The sequence below is a fragment of the Barbus barbus genome, assembly GCF_936440315.1.
Source record: "Barbus barbus genome assembly, chromosome: 9".
Classification (NCBI taxonomy): domain Eukaryota; kingdom Metazoa; phylum Chordata; class Actinopteri; order Cypriniformes; family Cyprinidae; genus Barbus; species Barbus barbus.
In genome coordinates, this window is record NC_136737.1 from 18309881 (window position 1) to 18328742 (window position 18862).

At 37.1% G+C, this 18862-nt stretch overlaps 1 protein-coding gene across 1 annotated transcript in view; it reads left to right on the forward strand.

The window, feature by feature from the left end:
• Positions 1-18862, forward strand: part of LOC306875178 (von Willebrand factor D and EGF domain-containing protein) — a 69519-nt gene that overhangs the window by 37508 nt on the left and 13149 nt on the right. The window contains exons 17-21 of the mRNA XM_079425624.1: positions 1369-1619; positions 3209-3428; positions 9815-9952; positions 13965-14156; positions 17710-17877. Of these exons, the coding sequence (XP_079281750.1) occupies positions 1369-1619; positions 3209-3428; positions 9815-9952; positions 13965-14156; positions 17710-17877 (969 nt within the window). The remainder of the gene's footprint in view (positions 1-1368; positions 1620-3208; positions 3429-9814; positions 9953-13964; positions 14157-17709; positions 17878-18862) is intronic.

Below are 18862 nucleotides of genomic sequence, written 5' to 3' on the forward strand. Positions count from 1 at the left end.
AGAGGGAAATCTAGAAATGGAAATGTTAAGTGATTCAAATGAACAATCGTAATGCAGAAGTAGTGTTACATAACTGAGCGAAATAGACATCAGACCATTTTGAAACAATTAGCATGTGTTTTTGTATTTGGTTTGCGAGAATAGCAACGTTATGTTTTATTGTGTTATTTTGCATTGGGTTTGTTTACTTTGTGATTTCAGAACAGATTTATGGATCCATTTCCCAGCCAGAAACTCACAAGCTTGTATACGTCATGCTGCTCGTGAATGAGATTTTGAATATGACTGACATATTGGTGCAGAAAATGCTTTCATATTTCAAGATCAGGGTCGGTTTATTTTCTAGGGTTTTGTTGGGGATAATTGCATGTCACTTAAGATGTATATTTTTTGCTCAGTGTAGCGGATTTTGTTTGTCAAGTTTCACACAAAACAAGAAGCGGGAAATAACCGTCGGATACTAACACACAATGCTGTAAATCAGATTTTATCCCACAAATGTCAGCATGCCAGATATTACGAAAACAGATTTTCCTTGTGTGCCTGTTTGTTCCATATGAGACATTTCTCATTTTGCTCTCAGAAATAACATGGCCTATATATATATGTGTGTGTGTGTGTGTGTGTATATATATATATATATATATATATATATATATATATATATACTGTATACACATTTACATTACATTTACATTTATTCATTTAGCTGACGCTTTTATCCAAAGCGACTTACAATTGCTATATATGTCAGAGGTCGCACGCCTCTGGAGCAACTAGGGGGTTAAGTGTCTTGCTCAGGGACACATTGGTGTCTCACAGTGGATTCGAACCCGGGTCTCTCACACCAAAGGCATGTGTCTTATCCACTGCGCCATCACCACCCCATATACACACACACACACACACTTACTCTTTTAGCACTTAGATGAGAAATGTCTCATTTTGCTTTCTGAATTCTGAGTTTTATGAGTTAAGAATTTGTATATTTATGTATCTTTATTTGTTTGTTTGAATTAATAAATATTTGCAACAATAAAAAAATATATAAATAACAATAATATTGTCCTGAATATATTTATTGATTTTTATATTTTTGGTATAATTATTGGCCATAATTATGAATTTATATACATATATTTTGCAAATGTTTAGGGGGAAAAATAAAATCAAAAATAAAAATATCTATATTTTTCTATTTTTAAAATGTAATTTTTTTATGTAGTTGTTGTAAAAAAATACTGATAATAGTAAAAAACGTATAAAAAAAACGTTTATCAATAAAAAAACTGAAACTGAAAATCAGCTCTGGGAATTGTTGATTCATTCATGTTATTCTGTCTTGCAATTCCCCTCTCATTTCCTCAGCTAATCGTCCACCGACCTTCCACGTGCCACGGGATGGCTTGCAGACCTTTGTAGGTGAGAACTTTGTGTACCAATTCACAGCCACGGACCCCGAGGGCTCGGCCCTGCTCTTCCAGCTAGAGATGGGGCCCCCCGGGGCCTCAATTTCCCCGGCCGGGCTCCTCATCTGGAAAGTGGACGAGGAGGAAGCGCGCAGTTTTCAATTTACTGTGTCTGATGAGTGTGATGCCCAGAGCAGATTTACTGTGGAGGTGAGAGACATTGAGAAACTGACGCTTGACTGATTTTTATGTTTAGGTAAAATGAGATGCAAACTTTAGTTTTGAAGAAATAATGATTCAAGCTTCTTCAGATGTTACATTTTATTGTGTGTTATTTACTCACCCTCATGTTAATCCAAAGCTGAATGTTTTTTTTTTTTTAATTTGAATTACATTTGTACTTTTTAAATGTTTAAAAATATTAAATATTTTATTTTTCAAATGTTTAAAATTATGATTATTTAAACATTTATAATTATGAAAAATGTATTATTGTGTTTAAATTAATAATATAATTATTTATTAGTACTTACAAATAAAACAATTCTGAAATTACATGGCCAAATTATTTATTATAAATTATTTATTTATTTAAAATATAAAAATACATATGTTTAAATTAATAAACATTTATAATAATAAATGTGATTAAAAACTGTTTATAAAAATACAATACAAAATAAAACTGTAAAAAATCTTTATGAAATAACATTTGATTTTTTTTATACTTATTTATTAAAATAAAAATAATTAAAAACTATATTTTGGTACCATAGGAGTGTTGCATTTCCAGCAACAAGCTATTTTTGTTTTTCAATCAGCATTATTGTGGCATTACATAGTGTTACATCACATTTTTGTCACATTTTATTGTGCGAGTTGAAGCAATAATGAAATATGCTCTCCTAAACTGTTTTCGCCATCTTATGTAGGATTGGGAAATCTGATTCATTTTAGTGAATCAATTTGTTCATCATCGCTTTGGATAAAAGGTCTTCCAAAATGAATAAATGTAAATGCCAAGCTTGCATATTCACATTTCATGATCACATTCAAAGATTGGTCATTTTGTCATAGAAAGATCAAATTAATCATTGAAACAGGACTGGATTATAGTTCTGCAAGGCCTTTTTTTCATACTAGATGCAATGTGAGATTTGCCTAGATGACATTAGATGACTGAAAATGGTGTGTTGTTGCATATGTACTATGGTAATCTTTCAGTACCATGGTACTACTCTATTTTTAATTGCTTTTTAGGAGTTATAGAGTTTAATATCTTTTAAAAAAAAATGACATAAGGACAGCAGAACTCAGCTGCCCAGATTCTCCGGAGTCTTGTCTCAGCAATGCGGTGAAACGAAAGACAAACGTCCTCTCATCTCATCTGTGGGCCCTAGACGGCTAACAAGCATCTGCTTCCTGCCTCCTAGCGCTTATTAAAGACTGTCTGAGTTTAAGAGATACAGTCGTTTGAGGACAGAAGTGAGAGATGGAGACTGTATGCAATTAGCAACACTGCAGTAAAAAAGAAAAAGGATGATATTTTGGGTCAGTTAGGTACTTTATTAGAAAATAGGGTTGCAAAAAGTGTTAAAAATTGTGTATATGTGTAATGAAAAATATTAAATCAATATTCAGTTATTTACATATATTAGTATTGATCATAAATATGATGATGTAAATGATGTTAAAAAAATCAATGACATTTTCAGACTCTGCGCATTACGTGGTTTTGAGACAAAGTTAACTTTTTAGTTGCGTTATCTCACAGTTCTGTCCTTGTTTCTGTGCTACAGGTGATGGTGCTGCCATGTGGCTGCATGAATGGAGGGACGTGTGTGACTAACATCAAGTATCCAGCGGGCAGCGGCGAGTACCTGTGCGTGTGCCCGGCCGGAATTGATGGTGACCTGTGCCAGAAAGAGCAGAACGAATGCAGCTCCAGCCCGTGCGGAGCAGGAGTGTGTGTAGATCTGATCAACGGGTTCCAATGCCAGTGTCCTGCTGGACTCACAGGTATTTAGTTCAACCTGCAATGCAAAAAAGTTCCATTTTCTGCCCATCACACTCGTACATCAGCACAGCTGTGATTCGGTCGTAGGTAATCACAGTGTGCTGATATACAGCCATATTGTAACGGTACTCGTGTGATATTGCGTTTATACAACAGTTCGATGGCACAATTGTGTAAATACAACAAAAAACATCTGAGCGTCTTTAAAAACCCTCTTTTGTGTGTAACTACTTCCTTCTGCTACGGATTCAAATCTAAAGTTGACAGTTTAACAGCTGAGCCCAAACCTCCATTACTAATTCGAAAATGTCACTTTAGAACTAGTAACGAAGGAACATTGAGTTACTTCATTAAAGCTTATTGTATTACTGTATTAAAAGTAGTGTCAATCAAACTTTTATTACAGACTCAAGGTCCAAATTTAAAAAAGACAATGAACAACATATACAACCCATATAATCCATCACAAACATATAGAGTTACAAAATACACCAGTACCAGTGTCTCCACAGCTTTGACTGATACCGTGTAGTACGTAGTGTATTATGTAGAGTATTATGAGAGATACGGACTGAGCGAGTGTGATTACCTGCATCTGATACAGCATTCATTCTCCAGATCAGTCTCATATTCACAATAAAACATTCGTTTGAATATACGCTGAGGAAAGCGATATCTTTTTTGTACTATCCTTTCATCTATAATGACAGTGCTGCTTAGTGAATTTGTTGGCTGCGTCTTACAAGCTGTTGTTGAAAGTAAAAAAAAAAAACTTAATTGTTTACAACCCCGTTTCAGTTTCCTTCAATATAAAAGTCTTTTCTGCTGACTCACTCATAAAAACAGTCTTGTCGCCATATAATGGCAGAATAATGTAACTAAAATCACCATCACAAGCTCACACACCATTAGAGCCTTGCATTTCAGCCCGGGCCTGACGGGCCCCTACTTTTTTACACCTCTAGGGCCGGGCTTCGGGCCAATTTTCACTTCATAGTTCAGACTCGGACCGGGCCTCTGGCATGTTTTAGGGCTCTCCTTATTCTTATATTTTAGACATCCATCAATTAGTAATGAAAAAAATTGCCACGCTGGTGCAACACGAGACTGTGCTACCGCCAGCGCAGCTGAAGCGTTCTATGTTCAAATGCACGCAATAGGCTAAAGCTTGCCGCCAAGCCCCAGTAAAAGTAATTACCATGAATGTGTGAAATAGTAAGGAGATATTAAAATTATTTACTAATAAACTAGTGTTTTCAGAGTCCGTGTCGCAAGGATGAAGTTGCTGATCCTGACTCGCCATCTCATCATTAGATGTGCCTTTACAGAGAAGTGCATCTTTGGATTATGATTATAATTAAAGAGTTTTTGTTTTGATTTATTTTGTTAAGTAGTAATTTAAGCTTTCTATAGATATATTTATCATGTCTGTGAGGCATGTATTCGCTGACTTTTGGTTAATTTTTGTGAAGCGCTCCTGTTCAATACGAGACGGCAGAAAGCGCATCATGTTTGTTTCCTTTATTTTATAAAAGCACAGTGTTTTGTTGATATTATGAGTGCACACAAATAAGTAGACCCTTTACAGTTCTGAATGATGAATTACTCTTACCTTTTATGAGCAAAAATTATGGTGTGTCCACTGAAAATATTGCAAATGATTGCGCTGGCGTCTCCATGTCCTGCAAAGCATGCTTTAGTTTCCACTCTCCGCACAAACTATTGGATACAGCACACATTTATCTAGGTTTAATGTTTAAATATTGTTATATGCTTGAACTGTTTTATATCTATAGATGTTTATTTTAGGCAAGTCATGATGATTTGAGTAGGCTAAATTGATCAAACATAAGACTATGATCAATTTACTGTATGCCGTTGTTACTTAAAAAAAAAAAAAAAAAAAGTATAAGCAACAAAAAACGCTCCAAGCATTTTTCTAAATTAACTTGATAAAAAACTAAATGAAATATAATCACTTTGCCATTACATACAAAACTGAACTATTTTAATAGCTGAAACAGTAGTATAAGCTGTTTTGGGATAAGGGGAAAAAAAGATGGGCTCGGGTCAGATTTGGGCCTGTAATTCTGATAAGCTGTCGGACACAGGCCGGGCTAGGGCCTAAATTTGAGGCCCGTGCAGGGCTCTACACCATTTCTCAATACTAAATAATATTAAATACTAATGTATAAAATATTATTTATTGAATAATAATAGTTAATAAACAGCAACAACCATCATCACTTGCTAGGCAATTCAGTCAAAAGTACAAAGGCAGGCTCTGATATACAGCATTGAAGTTACACAAAATATAATGTGATTAGATTTTGTCCTCAGCCAAAACTATTTGCTCTGGAACAAATAATAGATTATTGAGACCAAAGCCTGGCCATTAGATTTACCCAAAACTATATATGTCTCATGTTTAACTACTATAGAGACATCAGAGTCAGCAGAAAATTCCAAAAGTGATGTGAGGCGCTCTCAGTAGGTTCATGAGCGCTGAATGACCGCTGACATCCTGGAGCTCACATCTCCGAACATAGGCACCGATCCCGTGGGGGCTCAGGGGCTCGAGCACCCACGGAACAACACGAGATAGTCTCTGTTCATTTTAACCAATAAGAAATAGATTGCAACTTGTACGACTTTATTCTCATTTTCTTAGTTCATTTGAGGCAGTTTTTGGCGTTATTTTAAATGTCAAGAGTGCATTATTGTAATGCGAGAGGGTGCCAGCACGAATCTCTCACCTTGCAACGGGCTTGCTCTCCCATATAATGATAAAGACTCTGCGCTCCCTCAGATATTATGTGTGCATCCTCAAACTTTGTCCTGTGTACACGATAATAAATGCTTATTGTAAAACGGGTATTTATTAAATCATTTTATTTAGTGAAGCGTAACCCTCAAAGAAAAAATGTGTGTATTATTTGGTTACTAAATAATGTATTTGCAGTCTGTGCATTTCACTTCACAAGATAAATTTTGTGTAGTAAATTTATCAAATGCACAATCCAACGGAGTATACTCTATATACTCTATATATACTCTATAAACTCTATATACTCTAGCACCCACCGGCAGAAACCTAAATCGGCGCCTACGTCTCCAAAAATGTCAAAGCAAATTTTCTAATAGATGTTATCTTTATTAACAAACTGCATATCTGAAATCTACACAACAATATTCACACCTAAAAAAAACTCTTAAAACTACATTCCATGACACAAAAACAGTATCATTTATAACATTTTAGTGGATTCTGTCATCACAGGACTATCACACCGCTGGAAAAGACTCTCTGCCAATCAGATTTGAGAACCAGAAAGAGCTGTTGTATAGCCTATATACACCTTGTTTCTGTATTGATTATTATTTATTAACTTTTATTCATATTTAATATGATTTTTATTTATTTCTTATTAATTAAGATATCATTATAATATCTTAATTTTTTACACCATATCTTATAATTTACACCATTTAGTATATTTGTTAATGTAAATAATTAATTATTATACAAAGTAATGAATTAAATTACTTTTTACCTTCTCCACATTACTTTTTTGTTTTTAAGAAATGTCAGACTTTAAAACATTGTATTGTGTGTATAATTGTTTTTATTAATAACTATTTTTATTACATTTTATTATTTATTTAATATTTATAACTTTGTATTAACAGGGTTGTGGAGTACACTGCCCTCCAAAAGTTTGGAAACACCCCTGGCAAAGTGTGGTTTTGGACGATATCAGCATAAATCCTTATAATTTTTTGGTGCAAATACATGCCAGCCACCCCTTTGCCAGCTGTGATGCCTGGTTACTGGTTTAAACTTGGCCCAGGTTTTTAAAAGACTTTTGGGTCAGCACACCTTAGGTTCAACAATTGATTGTCAATTCCAAGTCAGTGTTTGAATAAACTGACAGCTCGGATGCCCAGATTATGCAGAGCTGTAATAGCTGCTAATGGTGGATATTTTGATGAATAGAAAATTTAAGTTTTTTTCTATGTATAAACTGTTTATGTAATAAAATATGTTTTTGTAGTTTGTGCTACGAAATTTGTTCCTTATTCTCCTATTGTACCTTATCAGTGCAAAATTATCACAAATTAAAAAGGGTTCATGCCAATATTGTCCAAAACCGTACTTTTCTAGGGCGTTTCCAAACTTTTGGAGGGCAGTGTATATGTTAACATATGTAATTAATTTAATTTGTACCTTCTCTTCACATGAAAAAAGAAAAGATTTTCATAATAAAATAAAGCCTTTAAAATGTCTTATAATTGGAGAATAGATGTATATGTTAATGAATTATATTGACATTGGTATAAATCCACATGGAACATTTAAGATTTATGACTAAGGTTTTATTGTTTTTCTCACATTATCGCTCTGGTACTTCATCCTTAGATCAATATTTTGTATTTATTTGTTTGTGTGTGCATTTTATTTTTTTTATTATTATTGATTATGAAGCAGGTCCTCTAAATAAGCACAAACGCTTGGCTCAGTTTCATTCTTGATCCAATTACAAAGTCATATTTTGCCAAAACCTATTCCTAGTTATGACCAAGAAGATCAGCTCATTTACTTTCTCCAAGCTTGAAACCAGCCAAGTGTATGCGGGTGAAAACAAAAAAGGCTCAAAAGCAAAAAACGCTCCTGCCTGAGATTTTCAAACAAAAGCTGAACAGTTGATGTTTTCACACAGTGTCTATTTTGAGATCGGTGGTTGAAATCTCTTCGCTGCTGATGTGCAAATTAGTATTTCCTGGCTGAATGCAATGCCTGTTGTTGCTTGAAGTTGAAATGCGAAGCTTTCCTGTCAAGACGAAGCTTTTTACCTTAGTGTTTTCTGTGTTTAATATCTAAGGATGGAAGAAGAGAGTCAGAAGGGTTTGTCCATATCCACTAATGGCGATGGTTGCGTGAAATGAACCAACACTGCTGATTGGATAAAAGTTTGTATTTTGCTGCAGCTCGTAATGCTTTGGGCCTTTGCAGATGGTTTGGACATTATTAAAGATCCCCTTCAAACACATTCCAAAGAGAAGCCACAAACAACACAAATACAAATAAAAAAATGGACAAATGCCCAGCAGCTACTGAACCCACACAGAGGAAAGAGTATCTGTACGCTATTCTTCTGCTGGGAGTAGTAAACAGGCCAAACCACTGTGATGAATTGGCTCAGCGATGTTTTATCTTTGCTGAAAGCAGTGTTTGTTGTGGCCACTTGATGTTTTAGCAGAGGAAAGAAGTGGAGGACATTATTATCTTTCTCTATAAACAATGCTTCACCACAATTTTAGTGTTTTCCTATTATTTGAATTTCAAATGTGCTGCCGCCTCAGTTATTTGATAAAAATGAAATAAAAAGTTTTTTTTGTTTTTTTTTCAGAGGTTTGAAGCATAACATTGCCTCTGTCTGTGAAAAACAATAGCATTTAGTGACAATAATAATCATAAACATACCTGCATGCATAATGAACCAATATATTGGCCAACAACTAGTCACACTTTCTGAGGTAAACGATTGATGCAGACTTGCTGCTAAATGATTCTGGTGGTAGCCAAGTATTTGCTATGCAGCCTTCATCATAATTTAATGACAATTAATTATAGAAATGAGTTAATACTGAATAACTTACCTTTTAAACACAGTATTGCCAGTTACCTTGTGTATTTTTGCTCCCGCCAATGAAAAGTAGTTCCAAAGACCGAGTAGAAACACATCTCTGAGCATCAAACAAACAACAAGCAAATAATTTTGTTTGAATGAATCATTTGAGTGAGTGATTCAATTATAAGACTGTCGCTTGACTTGTTTCTGAAAGAATCAATGTTTTGAGCAAACCTTTTGAGTGAATGATTCAATTACTTACAAGACCGTAACTTCATTATTCTCTGAAAGAATCAGTGTTTTGAATGAATCATTTGAGCGAATGATTCAATTACTTACAAGACTGTAGCTTGATTTGTTTCTGAAAGAATCAGTGTTTTTAGGAATTCATTTGAGTGAATGATCCATTGATTACCGCATTAAAGGTGCAGTCACGTTTAAGGTTTTTGCATATGAAATCCATTCATTTCTATAGAAATCCCTGAAAACTCATTAAACAGTCACTTGATTTGAACTTCTAAGACAGTGATATTATTTGTTTCTGAAAGAATTAGTGTTTTGTACAAATAGTGTGCGTGAATGATTCAATTACTTATAAGACAGTAACTAGATTAGCTTCGAAAAGAATCAGTGTTTTGAATTAATTGTTTGAGTGAATGATTTATTGAGTACTGCATTTAAGTTGTGGTCACATTTACTTTTTTGCATGTGAAATCCATTAATTTCTATAATGCTTATTTGTTAAATGTCCACAGGTGTCACGTGTCAGGATGATGTGAATGAGTGTGAGAGACGGCCATGTTTTCCTGGTGTCAGGTGTGTGAACGGCTTCGGCTCCTTTATGTGCGGCTCCTGTCCTCGGGGCCTGGAGGGAGATGGAATCTCCTGCAAAGGTAAGAAAACAAAGTTTCCTCCCAAAGCACATCTTCTTCTGAAAAAGAGGCTTTTGCTGAGAAGTTAAACAGTTCCAAACAAAATATGACCTCAGTTTTGTTGTAGGGGAAAACTGTTTTCTTTTCTTGTTTCACGTTCACCCACAGATGCCAAAGCATCACAATCCTGCAGTTCTGCCCAGACATTTCTTTAGGGAATGCTGGGCTTTTCATTTCAAAGCATCAAAGTCTCAGAGTATCCTTGTATAATATGCTTACAGAATTGCTAAACAGGAGTCAAAATTAAATAATGGATCCATTTTATATTTTGAATTGTTAAAAATATTTTTAACTTAATATTAAAAAAATAAATATAATATTTAAGATAATGCATTTATCGAAAAAGTGTAATATGTTTTAACCGATCAACAATACAGATGAATTCACCTGTGAAGTTTTAATTTAAAATGTATTTATTAAGAAAACATTGTTGATGTGTATCCATCCACAGGATGTAAGGGGGGAACCCTAAAAGACAAAATTATTGACAAAATTAAAAGATAAAGTCTTGGTTTAAAAAAATACAAATACACACAAAAATTTGAAACCTCAAAATATGAGGGAAAATAATTAGGCGTGTGCACTCAAGTATATTTAAGGTAAATGTAAAGATAATTTTTAATATTTATTCATTAACAATATCATTATCCACAGCATCAGGCAGGAAAATTTCAATTGGGAAGACTTACCACTTTACATTTACATTAAAATAATTAAATGGAATAGTTTATTGATAATGCATTTAGCTGAATATGCCTACAGAATACAGTCAGGTCCATAAATATTGGGACATCGACACAGTTCTAACATGTTTGTGGTGGTGTATACAGCCAAAAATGTTCGAATTGTGTCGATGTCCCAATATTTATGGACCTGACTGCAGTTGATTTCTGAAATATTGTATGCATTTTAAACTATAAAATTTGTATCAACCTGAGCCTTTCATAAACCTAGGACCTTAAAGCTCAGTGATTAGTTATTTGTTTTATACAAAACATTGCGTTTTTCTCTGCATTGTTGCTCAAGGGGCTCCTTACAGATGTTTTCCATCTTCCTGCATGCGCCTTGACAAAATGTTCTGCAAATGTCTTTTGACCGTAATCTGCAAGTGATAAACCCTCGTTCAGGGGAGCTCTGTGTTCACGGTTTCCTCCATCAGAGGGACAGAGATTTGATGACTCCTTCATCCAGACCTGGGCCTCTATTACAAACACAATCTTTCTGATTGCTGCATACAGAAATACAACAGAGCGGTGAGAGTTGGATCTGCCACCCCGCTTTGATTATGACCAGCAGAACTGTGGGAGGGAGAGCAATACAATCCAGATGGCACAAGATAGTTATCCACCTTGTGCACACACAGACTCCATTCCAGATACTGCGCTTGTCCAGAGATAATTGGTAAAACAGCTCCTCAGTAGTTTCCGTGTTGAGAGAGAGAGAGACAGCGAGAAAGTGAAATTCTCGCGTCTCTGGTGTGCAGTTCTACTGACAAGCTGAGGAGACGACAGCTCTGAAAAACATTTCAGAGCTAGAGAAATGGTTAGGCAGTTGTTGTATCAGGCCGAGTACGGCACAAGATGTTCACAGAACGCAAGGTGGAAGTCTTCAAAATGGAAAAAGAGCCAAAAAGTCAAGTCAAGTCAAGTCTGCTTTATTGTCAATTCTTCCACATGTACGGCACATACATACAGAGAATTTAAATTGCATTACTCTCAGACCCTTGGTGCATAAAGTTAACATTTAAGACACTGACAGTAGACGTTCAAATACAGATACAGTTTAAACATATGTACATACAACTATACAAATGAGGACAATGTAGAAAAATAAAGGAAGAGATAGATAAATGGCAGATAGAGTGCAAACCAGTTAAATAAAACAAAACTGTGCAGATATGTGTATATGTATAGAGTGTATATATATATATATAGCACAAGAGGAGCTTATCAGTCTGAGGACATTTTAGAAAAATAAAAAAAAGAGATAAATAAAGTGACATAAGACACATGACAGAATAGATAGAGTGCAAACCAGTTAAATAAAACAAAACTGTGCAGATGTGCAGATATATGTGTAGTGCAAGAAGAGCTTATCAGTCTGTTAAAGTGACAAAATAATAGTCTTTTTATCAGACTATCCGAAGAGGTAGTTTGCAGTCAATGCTGGATGAGGTAGTGATCAGTCCAATGCTGCACAAGTGACAGGTGCTGGTCACAGTTTTTAAGTGGGTGGGGGGGGGGGTGCGTGTGGAAGGTCCTGGGGATGTGGGGGGGGGGGGGGTTGTAGTATCAAAGTTCAGTGTTGCATGGGGTAAAAGAGGGGAGGGGGGGCAAGGACGGGAGGGAGTTCAGCTTCCTGACAGCCTGATGTATGAAGCTGTCCTTCATTCTGCTGGTCCTCGCCTGGAGACTCCGCAGTCTCCTCCCTGATGGCAGCAGACTGAAGAAGCTGTGTGTCGGGTAGATGGGATCACCTGCAATGCGGAGGGCTTTGCGGGTGAGACGGGTGCTGTAGATGTCCTGGAGGGAGGAGAGAGAGAGACACCAACGATCTTCTCAGCTGCTCTCACTATGCGTTGAAGTGACTTGCGGCAGGATGCGTTGCAAGCGCCATACCACACAGTGATGCAGCTAGTTAGGATGCTCTCGATGGTGCCTCTGTAGAAGGTGCACATGATGGGGGCCGGGGCTCTGGCTCTTCTGAGTTTGCGGAGGAAGTAGAGACGCTGCTATGCTTTCTTGGCCAGTGCTACAGTGTTGTTAGTCCAGGAGAGGTCCTCAGTGATGTGCACACCCAGGAACTTGGTGCTGCTCACTCTCTCCACAGTCGCACCGTTGATGGTCAGAGGGGCATGCTGAGTGTGCACTCACTTGAAGGCAACAACAATCTCCTTCGTCTTCTCCACATTCAGAGAGAGATTGTTTTCACTGCACCACCTGGCCAGTGGTGATCATCAGTCTTAATCTTTTCATTCTCTAGGATTTTCTTCAGTGGAAACCAAAGTGAAAGTTTAACCACAAGTTTGTCAAGAGACAGCCAGTGCTGTATTATTCAGATTATAACAAGAAAACAAAATTCTTGTAAGGTTAATATTTTAATAGGAAAATACATTATCTTCATACCAACATGGTGACATCGACAGCTTTCAAAAGTGAAGAAAGTTTTTCATATATTGAATCAATTTTCCTATATAACAATAATATGAATACCTTTAAAAAATATATTATTGACGTTCTGTTATTGACTTTTGTGCCACCTTTGAGACTCCTGATTTCACTAACTAGTCAAGGGGAAATATATGAAGTGAAGTGAAGTGACATTCAGCCAAGTACGGTGACCCATACTCGGAATTCGTGCTCTGCATTTAACCCATCCAACGTGCACACACACAGCAGTGAACACACACACACCGTGAACACACACCCGGAGCAGTGGGCAGCCATTTATGCTGCGGCGCCCGGGGAGCAGTTGGGGGTTCGGTGCCTTGCTCAAGGGCACCTCAGTCGTGGTATTGAGGGTGGAGAGAGCGCTGGACATTCACTCCCCCCACCTACAATTCCTGCCGGCCGGAGACTCGAACCCGCAACCTTTGGATCACGAGTCCAACTCTCTAACCATTAGGCCACGACTTCCCATGACCCATGAATTCCCATGACCCCCTTATCATAACCTTAATGCTAAGTAACAACAAAATTGTTTTTCTTTTATTTTACCCTCGAAGGAACAGAACAAATGTTGCAATGCCATTTAGAAGGACTAAAAGTATTTAACTGAGCTAATTCTTCTTTTTTTTTTTCTTAATGGGTCCTTCCGAAACATATGGTCATGTGATCAAAACTGTCGACGGTTTGCGAAATTAAGGTTGCGATACATCATACCCCACTCTCTCTTGTCCTTTATTCTGCACTTGAGGCAAAAGCTGTCAAGTTGATTTTGAATCATTTCTTTCTCTCTTTTTCATCAACACCAGCAAGATTGGTCACATCTCGTCCCATCACCTCTCATGCTGTCACCTCATCCGCGCCACCCGCAGTGCGGCCCATCAGCAAAATACCCATCCCCCTTTCTAGAACAACCTCCACTCACCTCCCGCCAGAGTCCAACGAAGCTCCAAGCAAGACCTCGGTCAGCAAAGCTGCCACCAGCACAAGTCAGAGAACTGGCAAGTTGTTGTTTCCATTGTTCTATCTCTACATGTCCACAGATGGCCAGGAAACAAAACCATGAGGGTTTAGTTCGGAGCCAAATCGCCCACTGCTGGTGTCATGACATTGCAGAAAATGATTCTTTGTCTTTCCCTGACGCAGCTTGATGTCCCTTCAATCCCCTTAGAGTCATTTCCTGCGTTAGGTTTTTTGTGTGTGTGATGTTCCCAGGAAATGACTTTCCTCCAGCTGCTAAGCACAAAGCAAGACAAGGCCTGCTGGCATGCTTTTGTGCTTGCACCTCTTACCCTCTCGTCTTGGTATAATGCCTGAAATTAGCGATTCTAATTAGCCATGCCAGGCATTCAGACTCTCTATGAAACTCAACAGAGCAAGGTTAGGTAAAGGACGTCTCTCACTCTCTATTTGGAAGAGTAATAGTCGAGAGACACATAGTCAAATCTGTGTGGCATTGCATGTATAATCCCATAGGAAATTGATATTACAAATCCTGTAATATCTCTATACTATTTTATGATAAATCTCAGATTTCTAATTTTTTCACATTTTAGAGGAGACATTCTAAAAATGAATACTGGCATCTTTTTCTCTGGAGAAAACTAATAACGAAGAAGCAAGAGAAGAAATCTCAATTTGATCCTATCAAATCTGAAATAACTGAGATGTTAAAGAGATTTCTTAAAATAATCTTTTTAGTAATTTTCTCAAGAGTTTTGGAAAAAATCTGATGTCCCAAACTGTACTTACATTTGCCAAGACACCAGAGTCTCCAATCAATATGTTCTCAATATGAACTCAGTACATACATACCCCCATTCCCCGCACTAGTGGCTAGGAGAAAAAAAACTGGGATGTTAAAGAGGCCTCCTGAGAAAAATAAAACTGTCTTCTCGAGAGTTTGGAAAGAGATCTCAAAAATGTCTCAAATTGCCCTCACATTTGCCAAGATACCTGTATAAGCTGCAATCAAAAGTCAAAGAATCCAGTATGAGCTCCAGTATTGCTCACCAAATTCTTGTTGCCATCTTTAATTTAAGAGGCATGTTGAAGATTACTGAGATCTTTCAAAAGTCTCCATTTTATACCAAGTCTGCAATCGAAATCTCAAGATCATCTTATAAACATTCTTTAAAAAGGAAACCATTTGAGCTATGCAAGACTTATGTTAAACAAGGTGTGTTTCGTCTTAGACATAGCTGACCTAAACATGATAGAATGTTGTTCTTTTCCTCACAAAGACACAAAGAATAGAGCACACAAGTCATGAAACCTATGTTTATGGCACTTTGTTGCAAATAGCTCAGGGGCCTAACAATATTTGCTGGGACTGGCACAACATGCCCCTGGGAGACATCAGGATGGGGAATGTAAATTGTCTTTATGGCTCCGTTCCCTCCCCTCATCTTCCCTTTCAATCCCTCAGGTTATGTCCTCTGGGAATAAAATGGAAAGAAAGAAAGATCAGACATCAACCAAAGAGACTTGAGGGGTTCCCAGGGAATATCTGTGCTCTAACCAGCTTTGCAAAGACATCTTTGAAGCCTTTTTTTATTTTATTACCACAACATCATCTTTTAATATTTGCCTCAACATTTTGTTTCATTTTCTTTGAAAATTATTTTGGAGAAATAAATGCAGACAAATGCACACCAACTTTAGGGCTATAAATTGAACTTGGATAGCATAATTTCAAGAACATTTGATCTATAAAGATTTCCATTATAAGTCTGAGTTCATAATTAGATTTTTTACTTTGCCAAACTGTGTTTATATTTGCAATGATAATGTTGAAATCTTAGAATCTAGAACATACATATGATAGCATAATTTCAAGAACATTTGATCTATAAAGATTTCCATTATAAGTCTGAGTTCATAATTAGATTTTTTACTTTATCATTGCAAATATAAACACAGTTTGGCAATGTTGAAATCTTAGAATCTAGAACATACATATTTGAGATTATTGATATTATCTCAAGGAGAAAAATATGAGAAACAAGGAAGTATCTTAATTTGATCCCCACTGAATTCTAATTTCAATCCTATAGAAATCACCCAGATATTCATGCGATCTCATTTGGGATTGTTCTTTCCTGTGGAAAGGTGTTGATTGTCTCATAATTGAATGATTCAGCACAATGGTTCTCTCACTCTATGCAAAGAACATTTTAATTTTACAAACTAAGTGGGTCACAGTAGATGAGGGACCCCTTGTAATTGTTTTGAATTGCTGTCTGTTTTAAAGGTTATTACCAATGTAGAAACATCCATTAATAGGATCCCAAAAGAGACTCCTACATTTGAGTTACTGTGTGCTACAACCCCAAAGGTTAAATTAATTCCTGTCGTTCTCAGGTACCCTGGTCGTTCTTTTGTAAATACTAATTGAAAATTAAATTAGACAGTGTCCCCGATGGCCATTTGTCCCCAGACTGCACTAGAAGTAATTCAAACAATACGTCTCCTTTTATTTTGTCAAACCCTCATTTACATTTGCCTTTCTTGTCTCTGTCATAATTAATGCAGGAAAGGAAACAAAAGGATTGAGATGGAGGACTAGGGGGATTTGTAAAGTCCACAGAGATTTGCTAACCCATGAGTCATCTTTTCTGAAAGGTAGATAAGGCCAGACTTTGAGGAACAGGGCCAAATAGCCCACTCTGGAAAGCCGCTATGATCCTTGGGAGCACCTCATCTCTTGCTAATACAGTCTTGCCGGCTTGCAAATTGCCTGCCATCACACTTATGGAGGATGATGAGATGGCAAGCAGAGGGGATGCAAGCTGTCACCCACCTCAGCCGATAAATCCCGTCGTTGTCTAAGGGATTTGCGCTGACCTTGCGGAAATGGGACAAAAAGCCCGGGCAATAACCCTTGATATGTGTAATCACAGGGCAGATAAATCTATTTTTAATGGAAGACAGCTGCTAACTCTTTCATTTTTCTCTGCTCCGCTGGCAGAGGGCAGGCTTCTTGTTTTATTTGACATGGCACGTGACGCTCGACAGAACAGGTGCGTGCGTCTGGGTGATTGTGAGCAAGATGAGGGCGTACTTATTAAATAAAATATGATGTGACCCCACATACTGCTGCAAAAATAATTTCCTGCGTGCTCCAAAAGTGCTCGGATGGATCCTGTAACCTATATGTGGTGGAATAAAAAGAACACCGGTTTGTTCAGTGGTGTATAAAACAATGGGGTAATTTTTTGTCACAGGAAATGAGGTAAAAATTTCAGGGTGTTGCTTCACACCTTCTGACATCAGCACATCTTCCCCAGTGTATGAGCGAGACCTCATTTTCTCTGCATAGCTAATCCTTCACCAGTCTGTTGCAGTTGGGTAACTGTTGCAGGCTGCGGAGGCCATGTAGGAGTATGAAATTGTTGGTAGGAGCTGAAGGTGAAATAATGGAGGATACAAAATCTAGAGGGTTTCTAAATTCACATCAATCTTCTATTAAGATGCTAATGAGTAAATGCTAACAAAACTTTACGACTATATATTAATGGCAAATTTAAAAGGCAGTATTTCTTTACGGTGCAGGTTTTCCCAAAGGACTAAATGTGACATCCAAGTGTGCAAGTAGGCCATGTTTTCCAGGTGTTCAGTGCATTGACCTCCGGCCACCCTACACTGGTTACGTCTGTGGACGATGTCCTCCAGGATACCAGGGCAATGGGCGCACCTGCACAAAACAATCAAAGCAAAGCAGTAAGTACTTTTTGAACTTGACAACATTGCAATAAGTCTTTCAAAGCTGTACGTAAATATATAAATGCATGCACAAGCACAAACACCTTTTAATCAACACAAAACTAAATAATACAACTTTTTCAGAGTTGTTGCATCATCATGAAGACTTAACTTACATTTTTAGCTTCGTTTAAAAATTAATCTGTCGCTGTTTTCCTCTTCAATCCTTTCTTAATCCTTTCACCCCTTTCTTAATTAAAAAAAGACAGTAAGGAATTAGGGAAATAATGTGTAAACTCATTTAGATAGGGGATGAGGAGGGGTGAAGACAACGAGGAAGAGTGAACAGAAAACTGGGTTTTCAACAGAGTAGCGGGGTTTTTTCTCGTTTCTGTTTTTTTAGTCGTTGATTCTCCTTTTATATTTTAAAAAGCAAAACTACCAGACTGCATCTTATCCCTTCTTATCCCCAGAGTACAGTATGTTACATTTCACTCAATGGAAATGTTGTTAGACTTCTTAATCTGTTCCTTAGCTTGAAAAATCCCTCAAATACATTTTCCTTGGTTGCAGTATCGCAGCACGATGGTAAAAGCCTTCAGAGCGGGGTAATGACTTTTAATGCATTTTTCCCTGTGAATGGGCCACTGCTGGAATCATTCCTAATAGTGCTGTTATCAGGAGTGAATCCATGAGCAGCCACAGTGGGAACTAGAAAAGAAACCGCTTCATTTTGCAAGCTAATTCCCTTATTGTCGCCACATGCATCCCAGATTCTTACATACTCCGAAACAACTGTGTGTCTCTGCTTTTTGGATTGTATTTTGTTGTATTGTGTCTTTGTTTCTCGCATGTGGATGGGGGACAAAATAAATCTTGTCGAGCAACCACAGTGACTATCTGTTGTTTATGAGTAAATATACCAGCACCACCATGAGGTTTTAAACTAGTACTGAGCACCATTGCATCATAAGTGCACTTTTGGTGGTTTCATTGTGTAAAA